This window comes from Oncorhynchus masou, chromosome 8 (genome assembly GCF_036934945.1).
Source record: "Oncorhynchus masou masou isolate Uvic2021 chromosome 8, UVic_Omas_1.1, whole genome shotgun sequence".
Lineage (NCBI taxonomy): Eukaryota > Metazoa > Chordata > Actinopteri > Salmoniformes > Salmonidae > Oncorhynchus > Oncorhynchus masou.
Genome location: NC_088219.1, coordinates 17,215,793 through 17,236,916, shown reverse-complemented (window position 1 = coordinate 17,236,916; position 21,124 = coordinate 17,215,793). Strand labels below are relative to the sequence as shown.

The following is a 21,124-nucleotide window of genomic DNA, read 5'->3' as shown; positions in this document are numbered from 1 at the left end:
AGAGCTCATTATTTAGATGGTGTTTATGTAAATGAGGTTTTAGACATGTCAATAGAGTGGTAAGTAGTCTCGAGGGCACCTCAAATGCCAAACAGGGTCAGGTACCGCCAGGGCCTTAATGGGAAGGACTTAAGAATGGCCATTCTATGTGTTCCTCCCATCACATTTTAAAAGACAGGCCTACATGTAGGACAGGCATTTCCAGGCTACGCTAGAACAGATGCCTCTTACATACCAGAATAAATATAGTGTGTGCCACTGTGTATTCGTGTGTGTGTGTGTGTGTGTGTAGTGAATGTAAATGTAAAGTCTTGGTCTGCTGTGTTGTGTGCAGTAAGCAGCAGGGAAAGATAAGTCTGGTGGAGGAACAGCTATTCATCTTGTTGGTGACAGGTTGAGATCATTGGTGCTGATACTGACTCTGGGTGGAGGAGAGAAGTAGAGCTACACTACCCAGCATGGCACTTCCTACAGGTGTTTTAAAGGTTATTTTCACATAATAGCTACACAGGCCACTGCACATTCAGCTCCCTCTCCCAAACCCCGTCACACCTCTCTATAGCAGAGAGCTCAGTAACAAGGGAAAATCATATACATGATTACAGTACACTATCAGTGTAGGATTGATATGTTTTAGGGTCTATTTCCTAACCCCCTGCCTGTCTTCTGGGTCCTTGACTGAAGGAGTTGGCCCATGTGCTTTAATGTTGTGGTTCCTTTCTTTCAGCGCTCTACCCCTCTGGAACCAAACCCAAATCAGCCCAGGGGGCCTTTAATAACCAAGGTCAGTGGGGTCATGCCGACATCACACTGACACTGATATTATGTCTGCTGGAGACCACTGAGTTGGCCTGGGTGGGGCCAGGAGCGAGGAACGGAGTGGCCCTGTCTTTCACACACTGCACTGGTCCAAACTGATACAGCACAGTCAGAGATAATCTAATCCTATCACCATACACAGACATATTTGGTATAGATTTGGATCCTGTTGCTTAATCGGATTTACACATAAAAATGTATCCAGTTTTGATGGCCATTGCAGGAGACAGAGGGGAGTGTATGTAGCTCAGTATTTAATAAGCATCACTACAAGCAGAATTGGATCACCTTCAATTGGCCCTGGCAAATGTGGACTGAACTCAAAGCCCTTTAATTAACCCTTTAAAAGTCTAAATACATAAGGCTATTTCAGATAAGTCAACTCTGTCATTTTAAGAACACTTCTGTCATCTTTGGGTCATACAATTTCCTCTCCCTGGGGGTGTAGCAGAGCATTTCATAGACCAAACCACTCTTCCAGACAGGGGCGGGGTGAGCGTGGTGTAGAGGGGAAGTGAGTGTCTAATATGCTCTTTAGGTGTGAAGGATTTTTGAATACCCGGTGGCATTTCACACGAGCACTGGCACACAGACATCTGGCTGTGTGACTCCTGGTGCATGAAGGTTAGGAGAGAGAAGACAAACAGACACTGTGTGACCAGCTCTCTGCAGGCAGGAAAGACAGACAGGGAGGAGGGTGGACGGATGGACACGAGAGGAGGGTGGACGGATGGACACGAGAGGAGGGTGGAGGGATGGACACGAGAGGAGGGTGGAGGGATGGACACGAGAGGAGGGTGGAGGTATGGACACGAGAGGAGGGTGGAGGGATGGACACGAGAGGAGGGTGGAGGGATGGACACGAGAGGAGGGATGGACACGAGAGGAGGGATGGACACGAGAGGAGGAATGGACACGAGAGGAGGGATGGACACGAGAGGAGGGGTGGACACGAGAGGAGGGATGGACACGAGAGGAGGGATGGACACGAGAGGAGGGGTGGAGGGATGGACACGGGAGGAGGGTGGAGGGATGGACAGAGAGGAGGGATGGACACGAGAGGAGGGATGGACACGGGAGGAGGGATGGACACGGGAGGAGGGTGGAGGGATGGACACGAGAGGAGGGATGGACACGAGAGGAGGGATGGACACGAGAGGAGGGATGGACACGAGAGGAGGGTGGAGGGATGGACACGAGAGGAGGGATGGACACGAGAGGAGGGTGGAGGGATGGACACGGGAGGAGGGTGGAGGGATGGACACGAGAGGAGGGATGGACACGAGAGGAGGGATGGACACGAGAGGAGGGTGGAGGGATGGACACGAGAGGAGGGATGGACACGAGAGGAGGGATGGACACGAGAGGAGGGATGGACACGAGAGGGGGATGGGGGAGGAGGGTGGAGGGATGGACACGAGAGGAGGGATGGACACGGGAGGAGGGTGGAGGGATGGACACGAGAGGAGGGATGGACACGGGAGGAGGGTGGAGGGATGGACACGGGAGGAGGGTGGAGGGATGGACACGGGGGAGGAGGGTGGAGGGATGGACACGGGAGGAGGGTGGAGGGATGGACACGGGAGGAGGGTGGAGGGATGGACACGAGAGGAGGGTGGAGGGATGGACACGGGAGGAGGGTGGAGGGATGGACACGGGAGGAGGGTGGAGGGATGGACACGATGGGCGCTAGAGGAGGGATGGGCGCGGGAGGAGGGTGGAGGGATGGACACGGGAGGAGGGTGGAGGGATGGACACGGGAGGAGGGTGGAGGGATGGACACGGGAGGAGGGTGGAGGGATGGACACGGGAGGAGGGTGGAGGGATGGACACGGGAGGAGGGTGGAGGGATGGACACGAGAGGAGGGTGGAGGGATGGACACGAGAGGAGGGATGGACACGAGAGGAGGGATGGACACGAGAGGAGGGATGGACACGGGAGGAGGGTGGAGGGATGGACACGGGAGGAGGGTGGAGGGATGGACACGGGAGGAGGGTGGAGGGATGGACACGAGAGGAGGACGGAGGGACGGGCGCTAGAGGAGGGACGGGCGCTAGAGGAGGACGGAGGGACGGGCGCTAGAGGAGGACGGAGGGACGGGCGCTAGAGGAGGACGGAGGGACGGGCGCTAGGAGGACGGAGGGACGGGCGCTAGAGGAGGACGGAGGGACGGGCGCTAGAGGAGGACGGAGGGACGGGCGCTAGAGGAGGATGGAGGGACGGGCGCTAGAGGAGGGACGGGCGCTAGAGGAGGGACGGGCGCTAGAAGGAGGGACGGGCGCTAGAGGAGGGATGGGCGCTAGAGGAGGACGGAGGGACGGGCGCTAGAGGAGGACGGAGGGATGGGCGCTCTGAGGAGGGGTGGGCGCTAGAGGAGGGGTGGGCGCTAGAGGGGGATGGGCGCTAGAGGAGGGAAGAGGGGTGGGCTCTAGACGTAGGGGTGGGCGCTAGAAGGGGGGGTTGGCGATGGAGGAGGGATGGGCTCTAGAGGAGGGAAGATGGATGGGCGCTAGACGGAGGGGTGGGCGCTAGACGGAGGGGTGGGCTCTGGGCGGAGGGGTTGGCGCTGGACGGAGGGGTGGGCGCTAGACGGAGGGGTGGGCGCTAGACGGAGGGGTGGGCGCTAGACGGAGGGGTGGGCGCTAGACGGAGGGGTGGGCGCTAGACGGAGGGGTGGGCGCTAGACGGAGGGGTGGGCGCTAGACGGAGGGGGGCGTTAGAGGAGTGGTGGGTGCTGGACGGAGGGGTGGGTGCTAGACGGAGGGGGGCGTTAGAGGAGTGGTGGGTGCTGGACGGAGGGGTGGGTGCTAGACGGAGGGGTGGGTGCTAGACGGAGGGGGGGCGTTAGAGGAGTGGTGGGTGCTGGACGGAGGGGTGGGTGCTAGACGGAGGGGGGGCGTTAGAGGAGTGGTGGGTGCTGGACGGAGGGGTGGGTGCTAGACGGAGGGGTGGGTGCTAGACGGAGGGGGTTAGAGGAGTGGTGGGTGCTGGACGGAGGGGTGGGTGCTAGACGGAGGGGGGCGTTAGAGGAGTGGTGGGTGCTGGACGGAGGGGTGGGTGCTAGACGGAGGGGTGGGTGCTAGACGGAGGGGTGGGCTCCAGACGGAGGGGTGGGCTCTAGATGGAGGGGTGAGCATTAGACCCGGCACAGCCAGAAGAGGACTGGCCACCCCTCATAGCCTGGTTCCTCTCTAGGTTTCTTCCTAGGTTTTGGCCTTCCTTGGGAGTTTTTCCTAACCACTGTGCTTCTACACCTGCATTGCTTGCTGTTTGGGGCTTTAGGCTGGGTTTCTGTACAGCACTTTGAGATATCAGCTGATGTAAGAAGGGCTATATAAATCCATTTGATTTGAGGGGTGGGCTCTTGACGGAGGGGTGGGCGCTAGACGGAGGGTTGGGCGCTAGACGGAGGGTTGGGCGCTAGACGGAGGGTGGGGCGCTGGCTGAGGTGATGGCGCTAGAGGAGGGATGGGCGCTAGAGGAGGGATGGGCACTAGAGGAGGGATGGGCGCTAGAGGAGGGGTGTGCGCTAGAGGAGGACGGAGGGGTGGACACTCTAGAGGAGGGATGGGTGCTGGCGGATGGGATGGGCGCTGGCAGGGGGGATGGGCGCTGGCAGAGGGATGGGCGCTAGAGGGGGGATGGGCGCTAGAGGAGGTGTGCGCGCTAGAGGAGGTGTGCGCGCTAGAGGAGGTGTGCGCGCTAGAGGAGGTGTGCGCGCTAGAGGAGGGGTGCGCGCTAGAGGAGGGGTGCGCGCTAGAGGAGGGGTGCGCGCTAGAGGAGGGGTGGGCGCTAGAGAATGGATGCGTGCTAGAGGAGTGATGGGCGCTACAGGAGGAAGGAGGGATGTGCGCGAGAGTAGGGATGGGCGCTAGAGGAGGTGTGCGTGCTGGCGGAGGGGATGGGCGCTAGGGGAGGGATGAACGCTACAGGAGGAAGGAGGGATGGGCGCTAGAGGAGGGGTGGGCGCTAGAGAATGGATGCGTGCTAGAGGAGTGATGGGCGCTACAGGAGGAAGGAGGGATGGGCGCTAGAGGAGGTGTGCGTGCTGGCAGAGGGGATGGGCACTAGAGGGGGGATGGGCGCTAGAGGGGGGATGGGCGCTAGAGGGGGGATGGGCGCTAGAGGGGGATGGGCGCTAGAGGAGGGGTGGGCGCTACAGGAGGAAGGAGGGATGTGCGCGAGAGTAGGGATGGGCGCTAGAGGAGGTGTGCATGCTGGCGGAGGGGATGGGCGCTAGAGGGGGATGGGAGCTAGAGGAGGAAGGAGGGATGTGCGCGAGAGTAGGGATGGGCGCTAGAGGAGGGTGGAGGGATGGGCGCTAGAGGAGGGTGGAGGGATGGGCGCTAGAGGAGGGTGGAGGGATGGGCGCGAGAGGAGGGTGGAGGGAGGGGCGCTAGAGGAGGGTGGAGGGATGGGCGCTAGAGGAGGGTGGTGGGATGGGCGCTAGAGGAGGGTGGAGGGATGGGCGCTAGAGGAGGGTGGAGGGATGGGCGCTAGAGGAGGGTGGAGGGATGGGCGCTAGAGGAGGGTGGAGGGATGGGCGCTAGAGGAGGGTGGAGGGATGGGCGCTAGAGGAGGGTGGAGGGATGGGCGCTAGAGGAGGGTGGAGGGATAGGAGCTAGAGGAGGGATGGGCGCTAGAGGAGGGTGGAGGGATGGGCGCTAGAGGAGGGCGGAGGGATGGGCGCTAGAGGAGGGCGTAGTGATGGGCGCTACTCGAGGGCGTAGGGATGGGCGCTAGTCGAGGGCGTAGGGATGGGCGCTAGAGGAGGGAGGAGGGATGGGCGCTAGAGGAGGGAGGAGGGATGGGCGCTAGAGGAGGGAGGAGGGATGGGTGCTAGAGGAGGGAGGAGGGATGGGTGCAAGAGGAGGGATGGGCGCTAGAAGAGGGAGGAGGGATGGGCGCGAGATGAGGTATGAGGTATGAGGGATGGGAGCTAGAGGAGGTATGAGGGATGGGCGCTAGAGGTGGTATGAGGGATGGGCGCTAGAGGAGGGTGGAGGGATGGGCGCTAGAGGAGGGTGGAGGGATGGCCGCTAGAGGAGGGTGGAGGGATGGCCGCTAGAGGAGGGTGGAGGGATGGGCGCTAGAGGAGGGTGGAGGGATGGGCACTAGAGGAGGGTGGAGGGATGGGCACTAGAGGAGGGTGGAGGGATGGGAGCTAGAGGAGGGCGGAGGGATGGGCGCTAGAGGAGGGCGTAGTGATGGGCGCTAGTCGAGGGCGTAGGGATGGGCGCTAGAGGAGGGAGGAGGGATGGGCGCTAGTCGAGGGCGTAGGGATGGGTGCAAGAGGAGGGATGGGTGCAAGAGGAGGGATGGGCGCTAGAGGAGGGAGGAGGGATGGGCGCTAGAGGAGGGAGGAGGGATGGGCGCTAGAGGAGGGAGGAGGGATGGGCGCTAGAGGAGGGAGGAGGGATGGGCGCTAGAGGAGGGAGGAGGGATGGGCGCTAGAGGAGGGAGGAGGGATGGGTGCAAGAGGAGGGATGGGCGCTAGAGGAGGGAGGAGGGATGGGCACTAGAGGAGGGAGGAGGGATGGGCGCTAGAGGAGGGAGGAGGGATGGGCGCTAGAGGAGGGAGGAGGGATGGGCGCTAGAGGAGGGAGGAGGGATGGGCGCTAGAGGAGGGAGGAGGGATGGGCGCGAGAGGAGGGAGGAGGTATGGGCGCTAGAGGAGGTATGAGGGATGGGCGCTAGAGGAGGTATGAGGGATGGGCGCTAGAGGAGGTATGAGGGATGGGCGCTAGAGGAGGTATGAGGGATGGGCGCTAGAGGAGGTATGAGGGATGGGCGCTAGATGAGGTATGAGGGATGGGCGCTAGAGGAGGTATGAGGGATGGGCGCTAGAGGAGGTATGAGGGATGGGCGCTAGAGGAGGGAGGAGGGATGGGCGCTAAGAGGAGTGAAGATTTTTAGAGAGGAGAGTAGGGTGGAGGAATAGAAAAGCACTGTAGTACAGAGAGGAAGGCAGAGGTGGTGAGCAGAGGGAGGAAAGTAGGATGTCTAGCAGTCTTTGTGGCTGTCAGCTTCATGCTGCACTCTTTACACTTATTAATGCAATGACCCAAAATAAACTGCATGACACACACAACTACTGTACAGACAGTAAACCTCACCACTCTACATACTGTCTACAGGCAGTAAACCTCACCACTCTGCATACTGTCTACAGACAGTAAACCTCACCGCTCTACATACTGTCTACAGGCAGTAAACCTCACCGCTCTACATACTGTCTACAGACAGTAAACCTCACCGCTCTACATACTGTCTACAGACAGTAAACCTCACTGCTCTGCATACTGTCTACAGACAGTAAACCTCACCGCTCTACATACTGTCTACAGACAGTAAACCTCACTGCTCTACATACTGTCTACAGACAGTAAACCTCACCACTCTACATACTGTCTACAGGCAGTAAACCTCACTGCTCTGCCTACTGTCTACAGGCAGTAAACCTCACTGCTCTGCCTACTGTCTACAGGCAGTAAACCTCACCACTCTACATACTGTCTACAGACAGTAAACCTCACCGCTCTGCATACTGTCTACAGACAGTAAACCTCACCGCTCTGCATACTGTCTACAGGCAGTAAACCTCACCGCTCTACATACTGTCTACAGACAGTAAACCTCACCGCTCTACATACTGTCTACAGACAGTAAACCTCACCGCTCTGCATACTGTCTACAGGCAGTAAACCTCACCGCTATACATACTGTCTACAGGCAGTAAACCTCACCACTCTACATACTGTCTACAGACAGTAAACCTCACTGCTCTGCATACTGTCTACAGACAGTAAACCTCACCGCTCTGCATACTGTCTACAGGCAGTAAACCTCACCACTCTACATACTGTCTACAGACAGTAAACCTCACTGCTCTGCATACTGTCTACAGACAGTAAACCTCACCGCTCTGCATACTGTCTACAGGCAGTAAACCTCACCGCTCTACATACTGTCTACAGACAGTAAACCTCACTGCTCTGCATACTGTCTACAGACAGTAAACCTCACTGCTCTGCATACTGTCTACAGACAGTAAACCTCACCTCTCTACATACTGTCTACAGGCAGTAAACCTCACCGCTCTACATACTGTCTACAGACAGTAAACCTCACTGCTCTGCATACTGTCTACAGACAGTAAACCTCACCTCTCTACATACTGTCTACAGGCAGTAAACCTCACCGCTCTACATACTGTCTACAGACAGTAAACCTCACCGCTCTACATACTGTCTACAGGCAGTAAACCTCACCACTCTGCATACTGTCTACAGACAGTAAACCTCACCTCTCTACATACTGTCTACAGACAGTAAACCTCACCTCTCTACATACTGTCTACAGGCAGTAAACCTCACCACTCTACATACTGTCTACAGACAGTAAACCTCACCGCTCTACATACTGTCTACAGACAGTAAACCTCACTGCTCTGCATACTGTCTACAGACAGTAAACCTCACCGCTCTACATACTGTCTACAGACAGTAAACCTCACCACTCTACATACTGTCTACAGACAGTAAACCTCACCACTCTACATACTGTCTACAGGCAGTAAACCTCACTGCTCTGCATACTGTCTACAGGCAGTAAACCTCACTGCTCTGCATACTGTCTACAGACAGTAAACCTCACCGCTCTACATACTGTCTACAGACAGTAAACCTCACCACTCTACATACTGTCTACAGACAGTAAACCTCACCACTCTACATACTGTCTACAGGCAGTAAACCTCACTGCTCTGCATACTGTCTACAGACAGTAAACCTCACCGCTCTGCATACACAATATATAATTGCTGTACACACAGAAACCACATAGACTGAAGCTCACTATGAAGCTAGTCTTTGTACAACAGAGACCACCAAACTACCCACCTTGCTGAAAACATTTCAGCAACAATGGACTTCATTAAAGACACATCTGTATGCCATTTGGTAACCAATTAACATTTTACAGTGTCCATGTCAATCTGTTTGTATGAACGTCTATTTCTTTGTCAATGCTGCCTTTCACATGAAAGATGCTACTGTGATTACGGTTTGTCTGATGCTCACACGCTGTCTGTCTGTCGGTGTGTCTGTCTGTCGGTGCGTGTGTCTGTCTGTCGGTGCGTGTGTCTGTCTGTCGGTGCGTGTGTCTGTCTGTCGGTGCGTGTGTCTGTCTGTCGGTGCGTGTGTCTGTCTGTCGGTGCGTGTGTCTGTCTGTCGGTGCGTGTGTCTGTCTGTCGGTGCGTCTGTCTGTCTGTCGGGTGCGTCTGTCTGTCGGGTGTGTGTGTGTTTCTGTCTGTCTGTCTGTCTGGTGTGTGCGTCTGCATTTCTCTTCACAGAAGGGTGCAGGATGATGAAGAAGAAAGGTTCTAAGAGCCCAGGTCCGATCCGGCGCAGCAAGTCTCCTGCTGAATCGAGTGAGCTCATTGTTGTCTCATCTCCTATGTGACTCCATGCTGGCCCACATAGACTTTAATACAGATACTGCAACTCACCTTTACTATGAGCATCCATCCACCCACCCTGATTCTAAACGCAGCTAGATTTAAACCAACTGACATGGATGCATGTGGTTATTATTGTTTTTACGTGTCATTATCATAATGTGAATTTCTGTTGTATTGATTTTGTTTCATTTATTTTTTTAATGTTGAATTATATGTCTGTAATTTGCATGTTGTTGTCCAGGATTTGATTGCACAGTCAGGGTGTTTAAACCCTGGTGCCTGTTGTTGTCTGTTCTGTCTGCAATGTCTGTCTATACTGTGAGTGAGGCAGACAATGTTTACTGGTGGGCACTGCCCTCTAACCTCAACACAACACTTTCTGCATGCTGCGTTGCCCAATTCCCCCACTAATAAATCAAAATGGGGACACAAAAAAATCCAGCCTTTGTTTGATCAGGATAATGTGAGCAGATTATGAATTACAAAATGATACTAATCCAGATCTGCTTTCCTTAAACATTGGTGAAAATATGAAAAGGAAACAGGTAGTGGAGGATTGTAAATACCTCACATCTGTCTCTCGAGCTTGGAGCTATTATTATCCCTGACATAGGCTGTCTGTGTCAAGGAGGGGGCCAACAAGATAGATACACAGAGATTTGAAGAGAACAATCAGGAGTAAGCAGCAATTTCCCTCAACGACTAGACCTGTTATACCTACCGGACCTGTTATACCTACTAGACCTGTTATACCTACCGGACCTGTTATACCTACTAGACCTGTTATACCTACCGGACCTGTTATTCCTACTAGACCTGTTATACCTACCGGACCTGTTATTCCTACTAGACCTGTTATACCTACCGGACCTGTTATACCTACTGGACCTGTTATACCTACCGGACCTGTTATACCTACCGGACCTGTTATACCTACTGGACCTGTTATACCTACTGGACCTGTTATACCTACTGGACCTGTTATACCTACCGGACCTGTTATACCTACTAGACCTGTTATACCTACCGGACCTGTTATACCTACTAGACCTGTTATACCTACCGGACCTGTTATACCTACTAGACCTGTTATACCTACCGGACCTGTTATACCTACTAGACCTGTTATACCTACCGGACCTGTTATACCTACTGGACCTGTTATACCTACCGGACCTGTTATACCTACCGGACCTGTTATACCTACCGGACCTGTTATACCTACCGGACCTGTTATACATTATAGACCTGTTATAACTACTAGACTTGTTATACCTGTTATGACTACTGGAGACCAGTTATACCTACTAGATCTGTTATACCTACGAGGCCAGTTATACCTACGAGGCCAGTTATGACTACGAGGCCAGTAATAACTATTGGACCTGTTATACCTACCGGACCCGTTACGAATGCCGGACCCGTTACGAATGCCGGACCCGTTACGAATGCCGGACCCGTTACGAATACCGGACCTGTTACGAATGCCGGACCCGTTACGAATGCCGGACCCGTTACGAATGCCGGACCCGTTACGAATACTGGACCCGTTACGAATGCCGGACCCGTTACGAATGCCGGACCTGTTACGACCACCAGGCCTGTTACGACCACCAGCCCTGTTACGACCACCAGGCCTGTTAGGACCACCAGGCCTGTTAGGACCACCAGGCCTGTTACGACCACCAGGCCCGTTAGATCTTTTATACATACCAGACCTGTTACGAATACCAGACCTGTTCGGACCACCAGGCCTGTTACTACTACTACTAGACCTGTTACAACTACCAGGCCTGTTACGACCACCAGGCCTGTTACGACCACCAGGCCCGTTAGACCTTTTATAGATACCAGACCTGTTACGAATACCAGACCTGTTCGGACCACCAGGCCTGTTACTACTACTACTAGACCTGTTACAACTACCAGGCCTGTTACGACCACCAGGCCTTTTACGACCACCAGGCCTTTTACGACCACCAGGCCTTTTACGACCACCAGGCCTGTCACGACCACCAGGCCTGTCACGACCACCAGGCCTGTCACGACCACCAGGCCTGTCACGACTACTAGGCCTGTTAGACCTTTTATACCTACTAGACCTGTCACACCTACTAGATCTGCTATACATACGAGGCCTGTTATACATACCAGACCCGTTATACATACCAGACCCGTTATACATACCAGACCCGTTATACATACCAGACCTGTTATAACTACTAGACCTGTTATACCTACTAGACCCGTTATACATACCAGACCTGTTATAACTACTAGACCTGTTATACCTACTAGACCCGTTATACCTACTAGACCTGTTATACCTACTAGACCTGTTATACCTACTAGACCTGTTATACCTACTAGACCTGTTATACCTACTAGACCTGTTATACCTACCAGACCTGTTATGACTACTAGACCTGTTATACCTTCTAGACCTGTTATACCTACTAGACCTGTTATGACTACTAGACCTGTTATGTCTACTAGACCTGTTATACCTACTAGACCTGTTATGACTACTAGACCTGTTATACCTTCTAGACCTGTTATGACTACTAGACCTGTTATACCTACCGGACCTGTTATACCTACCGGACCTGTTATACCTACTAGACCTGTTATACCTACTAGACCTGTTATACCTACTAGACCTGTTATGACTACTAGACCTGTTATAACTACTAGACCTTTTATACCTACTAGACCTGTTATGACTACTAGACCTGTTATACCTACTAGACCTGTTATGACTACTAGACCTGTTATACCTACTAGACCTGTTATACCTACTAGACCTGTTATGACTACTAGACCTGTTATAACTACTAGACCTTTTATACCTACTAGACCTGTTATGACTACTAGACCTGTTATACCTACTAGACCTTTTATACCTACTAGACCTGTAATGACTACTAGACCTGTTATACCTACTAGACCCGTTATACCTACTAGACCTGTTATGACTACTAGACCTGTTATACCTACTAGACCTTTTATACCTACTAGACCTGTCATGACTACTAGACCTGTTATGACTACTAGACCTGTTATACCTACTAGACCCGTTATGACTACTAGACCCGTTATACCTACTAGACCCGTTATACCTACTAGACCTGTTATGACTACTAGACCTGTTATGACTACTAAACCTGTTATACCTACCAGACCTGTTATACCTACCAGACCTGTTAAACGTGTTATAACTACAAGACCTGTTAGACCAGTTATACCTACAAGACCTGTTATACCTATTAGACCAGTTAGACCAGTTATACCTACTAGACCTGTTATACCTACTACACCTGTTATACCTGCTAGACCTGTTATACCTACTAGACCTGTTATACCTACTAGACCTGTTATACCTACTAGACCTGTTATACCTACTAGACCTGTTATGACTACTAGACCTGTTATACCTACTAGACCTGTTATACCTACCAGACCTGTTATACCTACTAGACCTGTTAGACCAGTTAGACCAGTTATACCTACTAGACCTGTTATACCTACAAGACCAGTTAGACCAGTTAGACCTACTAGACCTGTTATACCTACTAGACCTGTTATACCTACTAGACCTGTTATACCTACTAGACCTGTTATACCTATTAGACCAGTTATACATACTAGACCTGTTATACCTACTAGACCTGTTATACCTACTAGACCTGTTATCCCTACTAGACCTGTTATACCTACTAGACCAGTTTGACCAGTTAGACCTACTAAACCTGTTATAACTACTAGACCTGTTATACCTACTAGACCTGTTATACCTACTAGACCAGTTTGACCTACTAAACCTGTTATAACTACTAGACCTGTTATAACTACTAGACCAGTTATACATACTAGACCTGTTATAACTACTAGACCTGTTATAACTACTAGACCTGTTATACCTACTAGACCTGTTATACCTACTAGACCAGTTATACATACTAGACCTGTTATAACTACTAGACCTGTTATACCTACTAGACCAGTTATACATACTAGACCTGTTATACCTACTAGACCTGTTATAACTACTAGACCTGTTATACCTACTAGACCTGTTATACCTACCAGACCCGTTATACATACCAGACCCGTTATACCTACTAGACCCGATATACCTACTAGACCTGTTATACCTACTTGACCTGTTATACCTACTTGACCTGTTATACCTACTAGACCTGTTATACCTACTTGACCTGTTATACCTTCTAGAGCTGTTATACCTACTAGACCTGTTATACCTACTAGACCTGTTATACCTACTAGACCTGTTATACCTACCAGACCTGTTATACCTACCAGACCTTTTATACCTACCAGACCTGTTATACCTACTAGACCTGTTATACCTACCGGACCTGTTAGACCAGTTATACCTAGTAGACCAGTTAGACCAGTTAGACCTACTAGACCTGTTATACCTACTAGACCAGTTAGACCAGTTAGACCTACTAGACCTGTTATACCTACTAGACCTGTTATACCTACTAGACCTGTTATACCTACTAGACCTGTTATACCTACCGGACCTGTTATACCTACTAGACCTGATATACCTACTAGACCTGTTATACCTACTAGACCTGTTATACCTACTAGACCTGTTATACCTACTAGACCTGTTATGACTACTAGACCTGTTATGACTACTAGACCTGTTATACCTACTAGACCTGTTATACCTACTAGACCTGTTATGACTACTAGACCTGTTATACCTACTAGACCTGTTATACCTACTAGACCTGTTATGACTACTAGACCTGTTATACCTACTAGACCTGTTATACCTACTAGACCTGATATACCTACTAGACCTGATATACCTACTAGACCTGTTATACCTACTAGACCTGTTATGACTACTAGACCTGTTATACCTACTAGACCTGATATACCTACTAGACCTGTTATACCTTCTAGAGCTGTTATACCTACTAGACCTGTTATACCTACTAGACCTGATATACCTACTAGACATGTTATACCTACTTGACCTGTTATACCTACTTGACCTGTTATACCTACTAGACCTGTTATACCTACTAGACCTGTTATACCTTCTAGACCTGTTATACCTTCTAGAGCTGTTATACCTACTAGACCTGTTATACCTTCTAGACCTGTTATACCTTCTAGACCTGTTATACCTACTAGACCTGATATACCTACTAGACCTGATATATCTACTAGACCTGATATACCTACTAGACCTGTTATACCTACTAGACCTGTTATGACTACTAGACCTTTTATACCTACTAGACCTGTTATGACTACTAGACCTGTTATACCTACTAGACCTGTTATACCTACTAGACCTGTTATACCTACTAGACCTGTTATACCTACTAGACCTGTTATACCTACTAGACCTGATATACCTACTAGACCTGTTATACCTACTAGACCTGTTATGACTACTAGACCTTTTATACCTACTAGACCTGTTATGACTACTAGACCTGTTATGACTACTAGACCTGTTATACCTACTAGACCTGTTATACCTACTAGACCTGTTATGACTACTAGACCTGTTATGACTACTAGACCTGTTATGACTACTAGACCTGTTATACCTACTAGACCTGTTATACCTACTAGACCTGTTATACCTACTAGACCTGTTATACCTACTAGACCTGTTATGACTACTAGACCTGTTATACCTACTAGACCGGTTATGACTACTAGACCTGTTATACCTACTAGACCTGTTATACCTACTAGACCTGATATACCTTCTAGACCTAAGATACCTACTCATCATATGGTCAGAGTGTTCACTAGACAGGTGAAAGGTTGATGACACAAGATGGCACCATTATTTACTTTTTTCTCACACCAATTCATCCAGTGAAGTGCACACATAGGCTAAGATATTAACACACCATTAAGGTGCTATCCCAGTTGACGTGTCACGCCGACTGATTGGTTTAGTGTCGCATGCCCCCTGGGCTTGTCACTCCACAGTGAGGTGCTTGCTCAGACTGAACTCACTGATCAAACGTTGGCTATTTTATCCAAATTTGTGCACCTCCATTAAGTATGTTGTGTTTCGTTTAATATTTCAGTGTGTACCAGTGGGGCCCAGGCTTGTAAAGGCAGCAGATGGACAGCCAAGTGGCTAGTCCTTCTAATTTGTCCAAGGTTAAACAGCCTCTTTATTGTGATGAGGGTAGAGTGGCCCCCGGGTGGGTGGAATCAGGATGGGTAGGGTAGAGACAGACACATAGGGTAGAGACAGGGGTGGAGGGTACCAGTGTTGGCCTGTTTAATTTGATCTGATGCAGCCGCGTCATTAGCAGGAGAACATAAGACAAATGTCTTAATGAAAACGATTTTTACAGCCTCCACAGAGGCCCCAATTTTACACTGCAGTCACACATGATCAAAATAGTTTGGTTTTAAAGGACATCATCACACTGTTTTATATTTGGTATGACATTGTTTTGGCTTGGTCTGAAAGTATTTATTGTATATTGATTATATGTTTATCATGGTGGTAGTAAACTTAATCCTGACTGCCAGCATGCTTGCTCTCTTTTATGTACCTTCCCAATATTAACCCTACTGACTCCCTCCTCCAATGGTGGTTTGGGTTTTACTCTTTTGTTCATGCTTTAGTTTTGTTTGTTATTTTAGTTTTGTTGCACATTTTTGTTATTTTTCTTCATTTGAAATAAAATCCATGTTTTCTGTGATGTACCCCTGCTTCTCTCCATAACACCCTGCCCTTTTTGTTTTATTCCATTTATATTTAAAGCCTGGAATCAGACTAAAAGTTGGCTGCATGTGACAGGAAAAGTTCATCTCCTGGCCATTATACTGCTTTACATCATATACACCCATAGACAAATCTTCTGTAATAGGCATGGACTAGAATACTCCATATCTTCATTGCCTTCCCAACCTAGTTCTGTCCATACTGCTTTACATCATATACACCCATAGACAAATCTTCTGAAATAGGCATGGACTAGAATACTCCATATCTTCATTGCCTTCCCAACCTAGTTCTGTCCATACTGCTTTACATCATATACACCCATAGACAAATCTTCTGTAATAGGCATGGACTAGAATACTCCATATCTTCATTGCCTTCCCAACCTAGTTCTGTCCATACTGCTATAAGATCATTCGTTCTTAGCTTTTTAGTTCTGGTTTTAGTTAAATAGACATTTTTGATCTGGATGAAGATATGAACTTTATGGAATTGAAGTTGGCTTCATCTGCAAAGCTCTGCTCTTGTGCTACTGTACCTGTTACCAATTCAGCCTGGAAGAGAGAGTGGCCATCTTTTTTAGTCTTTCCTTCGGGATTCAGTTTTGCTCTTTTAAAATGTCTTACTCCACAAACTACGACATCACACCACTCTGATGTAAACACCGTCTAGGCCAGGGGTATCTTAGCAACCTGAAAGGGCTGTAGAGTAATGGCCAAATGTCCCCCACCAGAGAGGAACAAACAGGGACCCAGTCAGTCAGCTGCCCAGAGAGACTCTGTCCACAGCCAAGTGAGGGTCAAGCACTCAATGAATCAATCAAATGTATTATATAAAGTCCTTTTTACATCAGCAGTTGTCATAAAGTGCTATACAGATACTTATAACTCCACAGAGCAAGCAATGCAGATGTAGAAGCATAGTGGCTTGGAAAAACACCCTAGAAAGGGAGGAATCTGGGAAAAAAAACCCAGAGAGGAACCGGGCTCTGAGGAGTGGCCAGACCTCTCCTGGCTGTGACAGACATTACTCCTGGCATACAGGTCTTACACAATCTAATTCACTGGTCTCTCTCTTTTTTTCTCTCTTTCTCTTATTCTCTCTCTTTACACCTTTTCTTTCTCACTCTGTCTGGGTTCTCACAGCCAACGGGACGGGCTCCAGCAGCCAGCTCTCTACCCCAATTTCCAAGCAGTCCCCCACCTCCACCCCCAACAGCCCAGGCATCCACCGCAAGCAGTCCCCCACCTCCACCCCCAACAGCCCAGGCATCCACCGCAAGCAGAAGGTACCTCATTCTCTAAACTACCTATCCCTCCCTCTTTCCCTGTTCTCCCTCATACTGCCTTCTCTTTTCATCTGTCTCATACTTCACCCTACAAGCCCATAGCTCAGCTCAGAACTCATTGAACAGGATCTGTCCCCTAGCTCAGGCGTTTTCAAACGAGGATCCACGGTGTCTGCTGAAGTACTCAGGGGGTCCGCAAAGCAGTGTACACAGACAACAACACAGAGTTACACATGGAGTAAACAATAAACAAGCCAATAACACAAACAAATCAATGACACAGTAGAAAAAAATAAAGTCTATATACAGTGTGTGCAAAAGGCATGAGGAGGTAGGCAATAAATAGGCCATAGGAGCGAACAGTTACAATTTATCAGATTAACACTGGAGTGATATATAAGCAGATGATGATGTGCAAGTAGAGATACTGGTGTGCAAAAGAGCAGAAAAGTAAGGTAGATGGATTGGGTGGGCTATTTACAGATGGACTATGTACAGCTGCAGCGATCGGTTAGCTGCTCAGATAGTTGATGTTTAAAGTTGGTGAGGGAAATAAGTCTCCAACAATTTTTGCAATTCGTTCCAGTAACTGGCAGCAGAGAACTGGAAGGAAAGGCGGTCAAAGGAGGTGTTGGCTTTAGGGATGATCAGCGAGATATAGCAGCTGGAACGTGTGCTACGGGTGGGTGTTGTTATCATGACCAGTGAACTGAGATAAGGTGGAGCTTTACCTAGCATAGACTTATAGATTATCTGGAGCCAGTGGGTCTGGTGACGAATGTGTAGCGAGGGCCAGCCGACTAGAGCATACAGGTCGCAGTGGTAGGTGATATAATTTGATTTGGTAACAAAAAGGATGGCACTGTGATAGACTGCATCCAGTTTGCTGAGTAGAGTGTTGGAAGCTATTTTCTAGATGACATCCCCGAGGTCGAGGATCGGTAGGATGGTAAGTTTGGTGGCGTGAGTGAAGGAGGCTTTGTTGCGAAATAGAAAAGCATGCATTTGGTTTTACTAGCGTTTAAGAGCAGTTGGAGGCCATGGAAGGAGTGTTGTATGGCATTGAAGCTTGTTTGGAGATTAGTTAGCACAGTGTCCAAGGAAGGGCCAGATGTATACGGAATGGTGTCGTCTGCATAGAGGTGGGTCAGGGAATCGCCCGCAGCAAGAGCGACATCATTGATATATACAGAGAAGAGAGTCGGCCCGAGAATTGAACCCTGTCGTACCCCTATAGAACCCCATAGCTATCTAGCAATAGTGCAATGACAGGAAGTCTACAGGAACAGTTAGCATGCTAGCTGTTTCTGTTCATCCGACTCTAGGGCAGTAGATAAATGGCTATCCATTTAATATGGAGGAAATTACAGTCATTGGAGCCAATTACAGGTTTTTTTTCTGTATAGAAAATTATTTGTCTTAGTCTAAGTGGGCAATTTTCAGGTTCAACTTAAACGACCAAAACCAGATCGAAGAATAATTAATACCATCTTTGAGAACTAACAATCAAATTAAAGCTAGACACTAGCTAGGTTTCCACTCAATTGGCGACAGATCTTCATGTGAATGTTCTAAAATCCGCATAAAGAAAATATACACCTTTCCCAGCAGTGGTGAGATAGAAATCAGAGCGTGATGACGTAGTGCACACACAGTACTTTTTCGCTTAAGTTTTCATGTACAAAATACATGTCACAAACTGTTGCTTTAAATAGCAAATGTGTCTACTCTGTTCTTGGGGCTTTAGCAAATGGCTTGCAGATACAGTGTGGGTAGGGTGTGCCATGCCGGTATGCTTGTCTACATGATGAGATTATTATGGCAAATATTTTTATTTGTCAAACGGCAGTCAAGCATCGATCATCATGTCACCAATCAGACCCTTGATATTTATTGGAAAAGATCATTAAGATTACTGTGCACTTTCCCCACCCTGTGAAGTTTATCATAAGTTATTTAATCTGTAGCCTAATAAACTGCATTGTTTCCAGAGTCATAGTGGGAGGACTAGGGCTGTTGCGGTGACCGTATCACCACGGTCACGAGTCATGAAGGCAGTCAAATTCCACATGACCATTTAGTCACGGTAATTAGGCTTCTCCAAGCTTTGATGCTGCTGCTGGTCATTAGTAACCTACCAAACTTGCTAACTGCCTGGTACTCAGCACTCTGTTGCCCCTCTAATCACTCTGACATCGACGCAAATGTAATCAAACACTTCATGAGAGCCCATGAGCAACATTTCTATAGTCTATGCAATTATGGGAGAAAACAGAGTGATGGCCTCTAATAAAAAGAGGATCCCATCAGCTTTCTATAGGCTAGGCCTAGTATATTTATCTCTCAACTTTCCTGAAATTACACATTGTTTATATTTACCACAGGAGTGTAACGTAGACGCTAGGAGTAGGGAAGAACGTGCAGGTGGTGAGTTTAATAATAAACGGAACAGAGAACAATATAACAAACACGAGTTTCAAACATCAAAGACACAGTTCCATTCCTCAGACAGTATTTACTAAGGGAGTGACTGATTTAGGGGAGGTAATCAGTGAAGTGATGGAGTCCAGGCGTGCCTAATGATGAATGTCTGGACTGGTGGTTAGTAAACCGGCGACGTCGAACGCCGGAGGGAAGGAGCTGGAGTAGACGGGACAAGGAGTACAGCCGACCTGGCTGGCATGAAAATAAACCATTGGGGAAAAGCATCCTCCATTTGCTATTTAAGTGCATAGATGACATGTATTTCCCCCGGCCCCTGTTTCGATACAGGTGCATGATAATGGTCCATTCTAAATCAAAACACATTTTATACATGCAGTACCAGTCAAACGTTTTGGACACACCTACTCCTTGCAAAGTTTTTCTTTACCTTTACTATTTTCTACATTGTAGAATAATAATGAAGACATTGAAACTATGAAATAACACAAATGGAATCATGTATTAACCAAAAAAGTGTTAAACAAATCAAAATATATTTTATATTTGAGATTTTTCAAAGTAGCCACCCTTTGCCTTGATGACAGCTTTGCACCACTCTTGGCATTCTCTCAACCAAGAAACATGAGCAATTAATATTAGACTGGTGGAAATCTGTCCTTTGGTCTGATGAGTCCAAATTTGAGATCCTTGGTTCCAACTGCAGTGTCTTTGTGAGATGCAGTGGTGAACGGATGATCTCCGCATGTGTGGTTCCCACCATGAAGCATGGAGGTGTGATGGTGACACTGTCTGTGATTTTATATAGAATTCAAGGCACACTAACCAGTATGGCTACCACAGCATTCTGCAGCGATATGCCATCCCATCTGGTTTGCGCTTAGTAGGACTATCATTTGTTTTTCAACAGGACAATGACCCAACACACCTCCAGGCTGTGTAAGGGCTATTTGACCAAGAAGGACAGTGATGGAGTGCTGTATCAGATGGCCTCGCCTCCACAATCACCCGACCTCAACCCAATTGAGGTGGTTTGGGATGAGTTGGACCGCAGAAGGAAGGAAAAACAGCCAACTAGTGCCCCGCATATGTGGGAACTCCTTCAAGACTTTTGGAAAAACATTCCTCATGAAGCTGGTTGAGAGAATGCTAAGAGTGTACAAAGCTGTCATCAAGACAAAGGGTGGCTACTGTGAAGAATATAAAATATAAAAAGGAAATATCTTATTTACATAAGTGTTCAGACCCTTTGCTATGGGACTGGAAATTGAGCTCAGGTGCATCCTGTTTCCATTGATCATCCTTGAGATGTTACTACAACTTGAAGTCCACCTGTGGCAAATTCAATTGATTGGACATGAT

The 21,124-nt window shown here is 48.9% G+C and overlaps 1 protein-coding gene across 1 annotated transcript in view; it reads left to right on the top strand.

The window, feature by feature from the left end:
- The window catches only part of LOC135544252 (neuronal migration protein doublecortin-like), a 106,559-nt gene that overhangs the window by 79,333 nt on the left and 6,102 nt on the right, over positions 1-21,124 (top strand). The window contains exons 5-7 of the mRNA XM_064971718.1: positions 728-784; positions 9,174-9,251; positions 17,178-17,320. Of these exons, the coding sequence (XP_064827790.1) occupies positions 728-784; positions 9,174-9,251; positions 17,178-17,320 (278 nt within the window). The remainder of the gene's footprint in view (positions 1-727; positions 785-9,173; positions 9,252-17,177; positions 17,321-21,124) is intronic.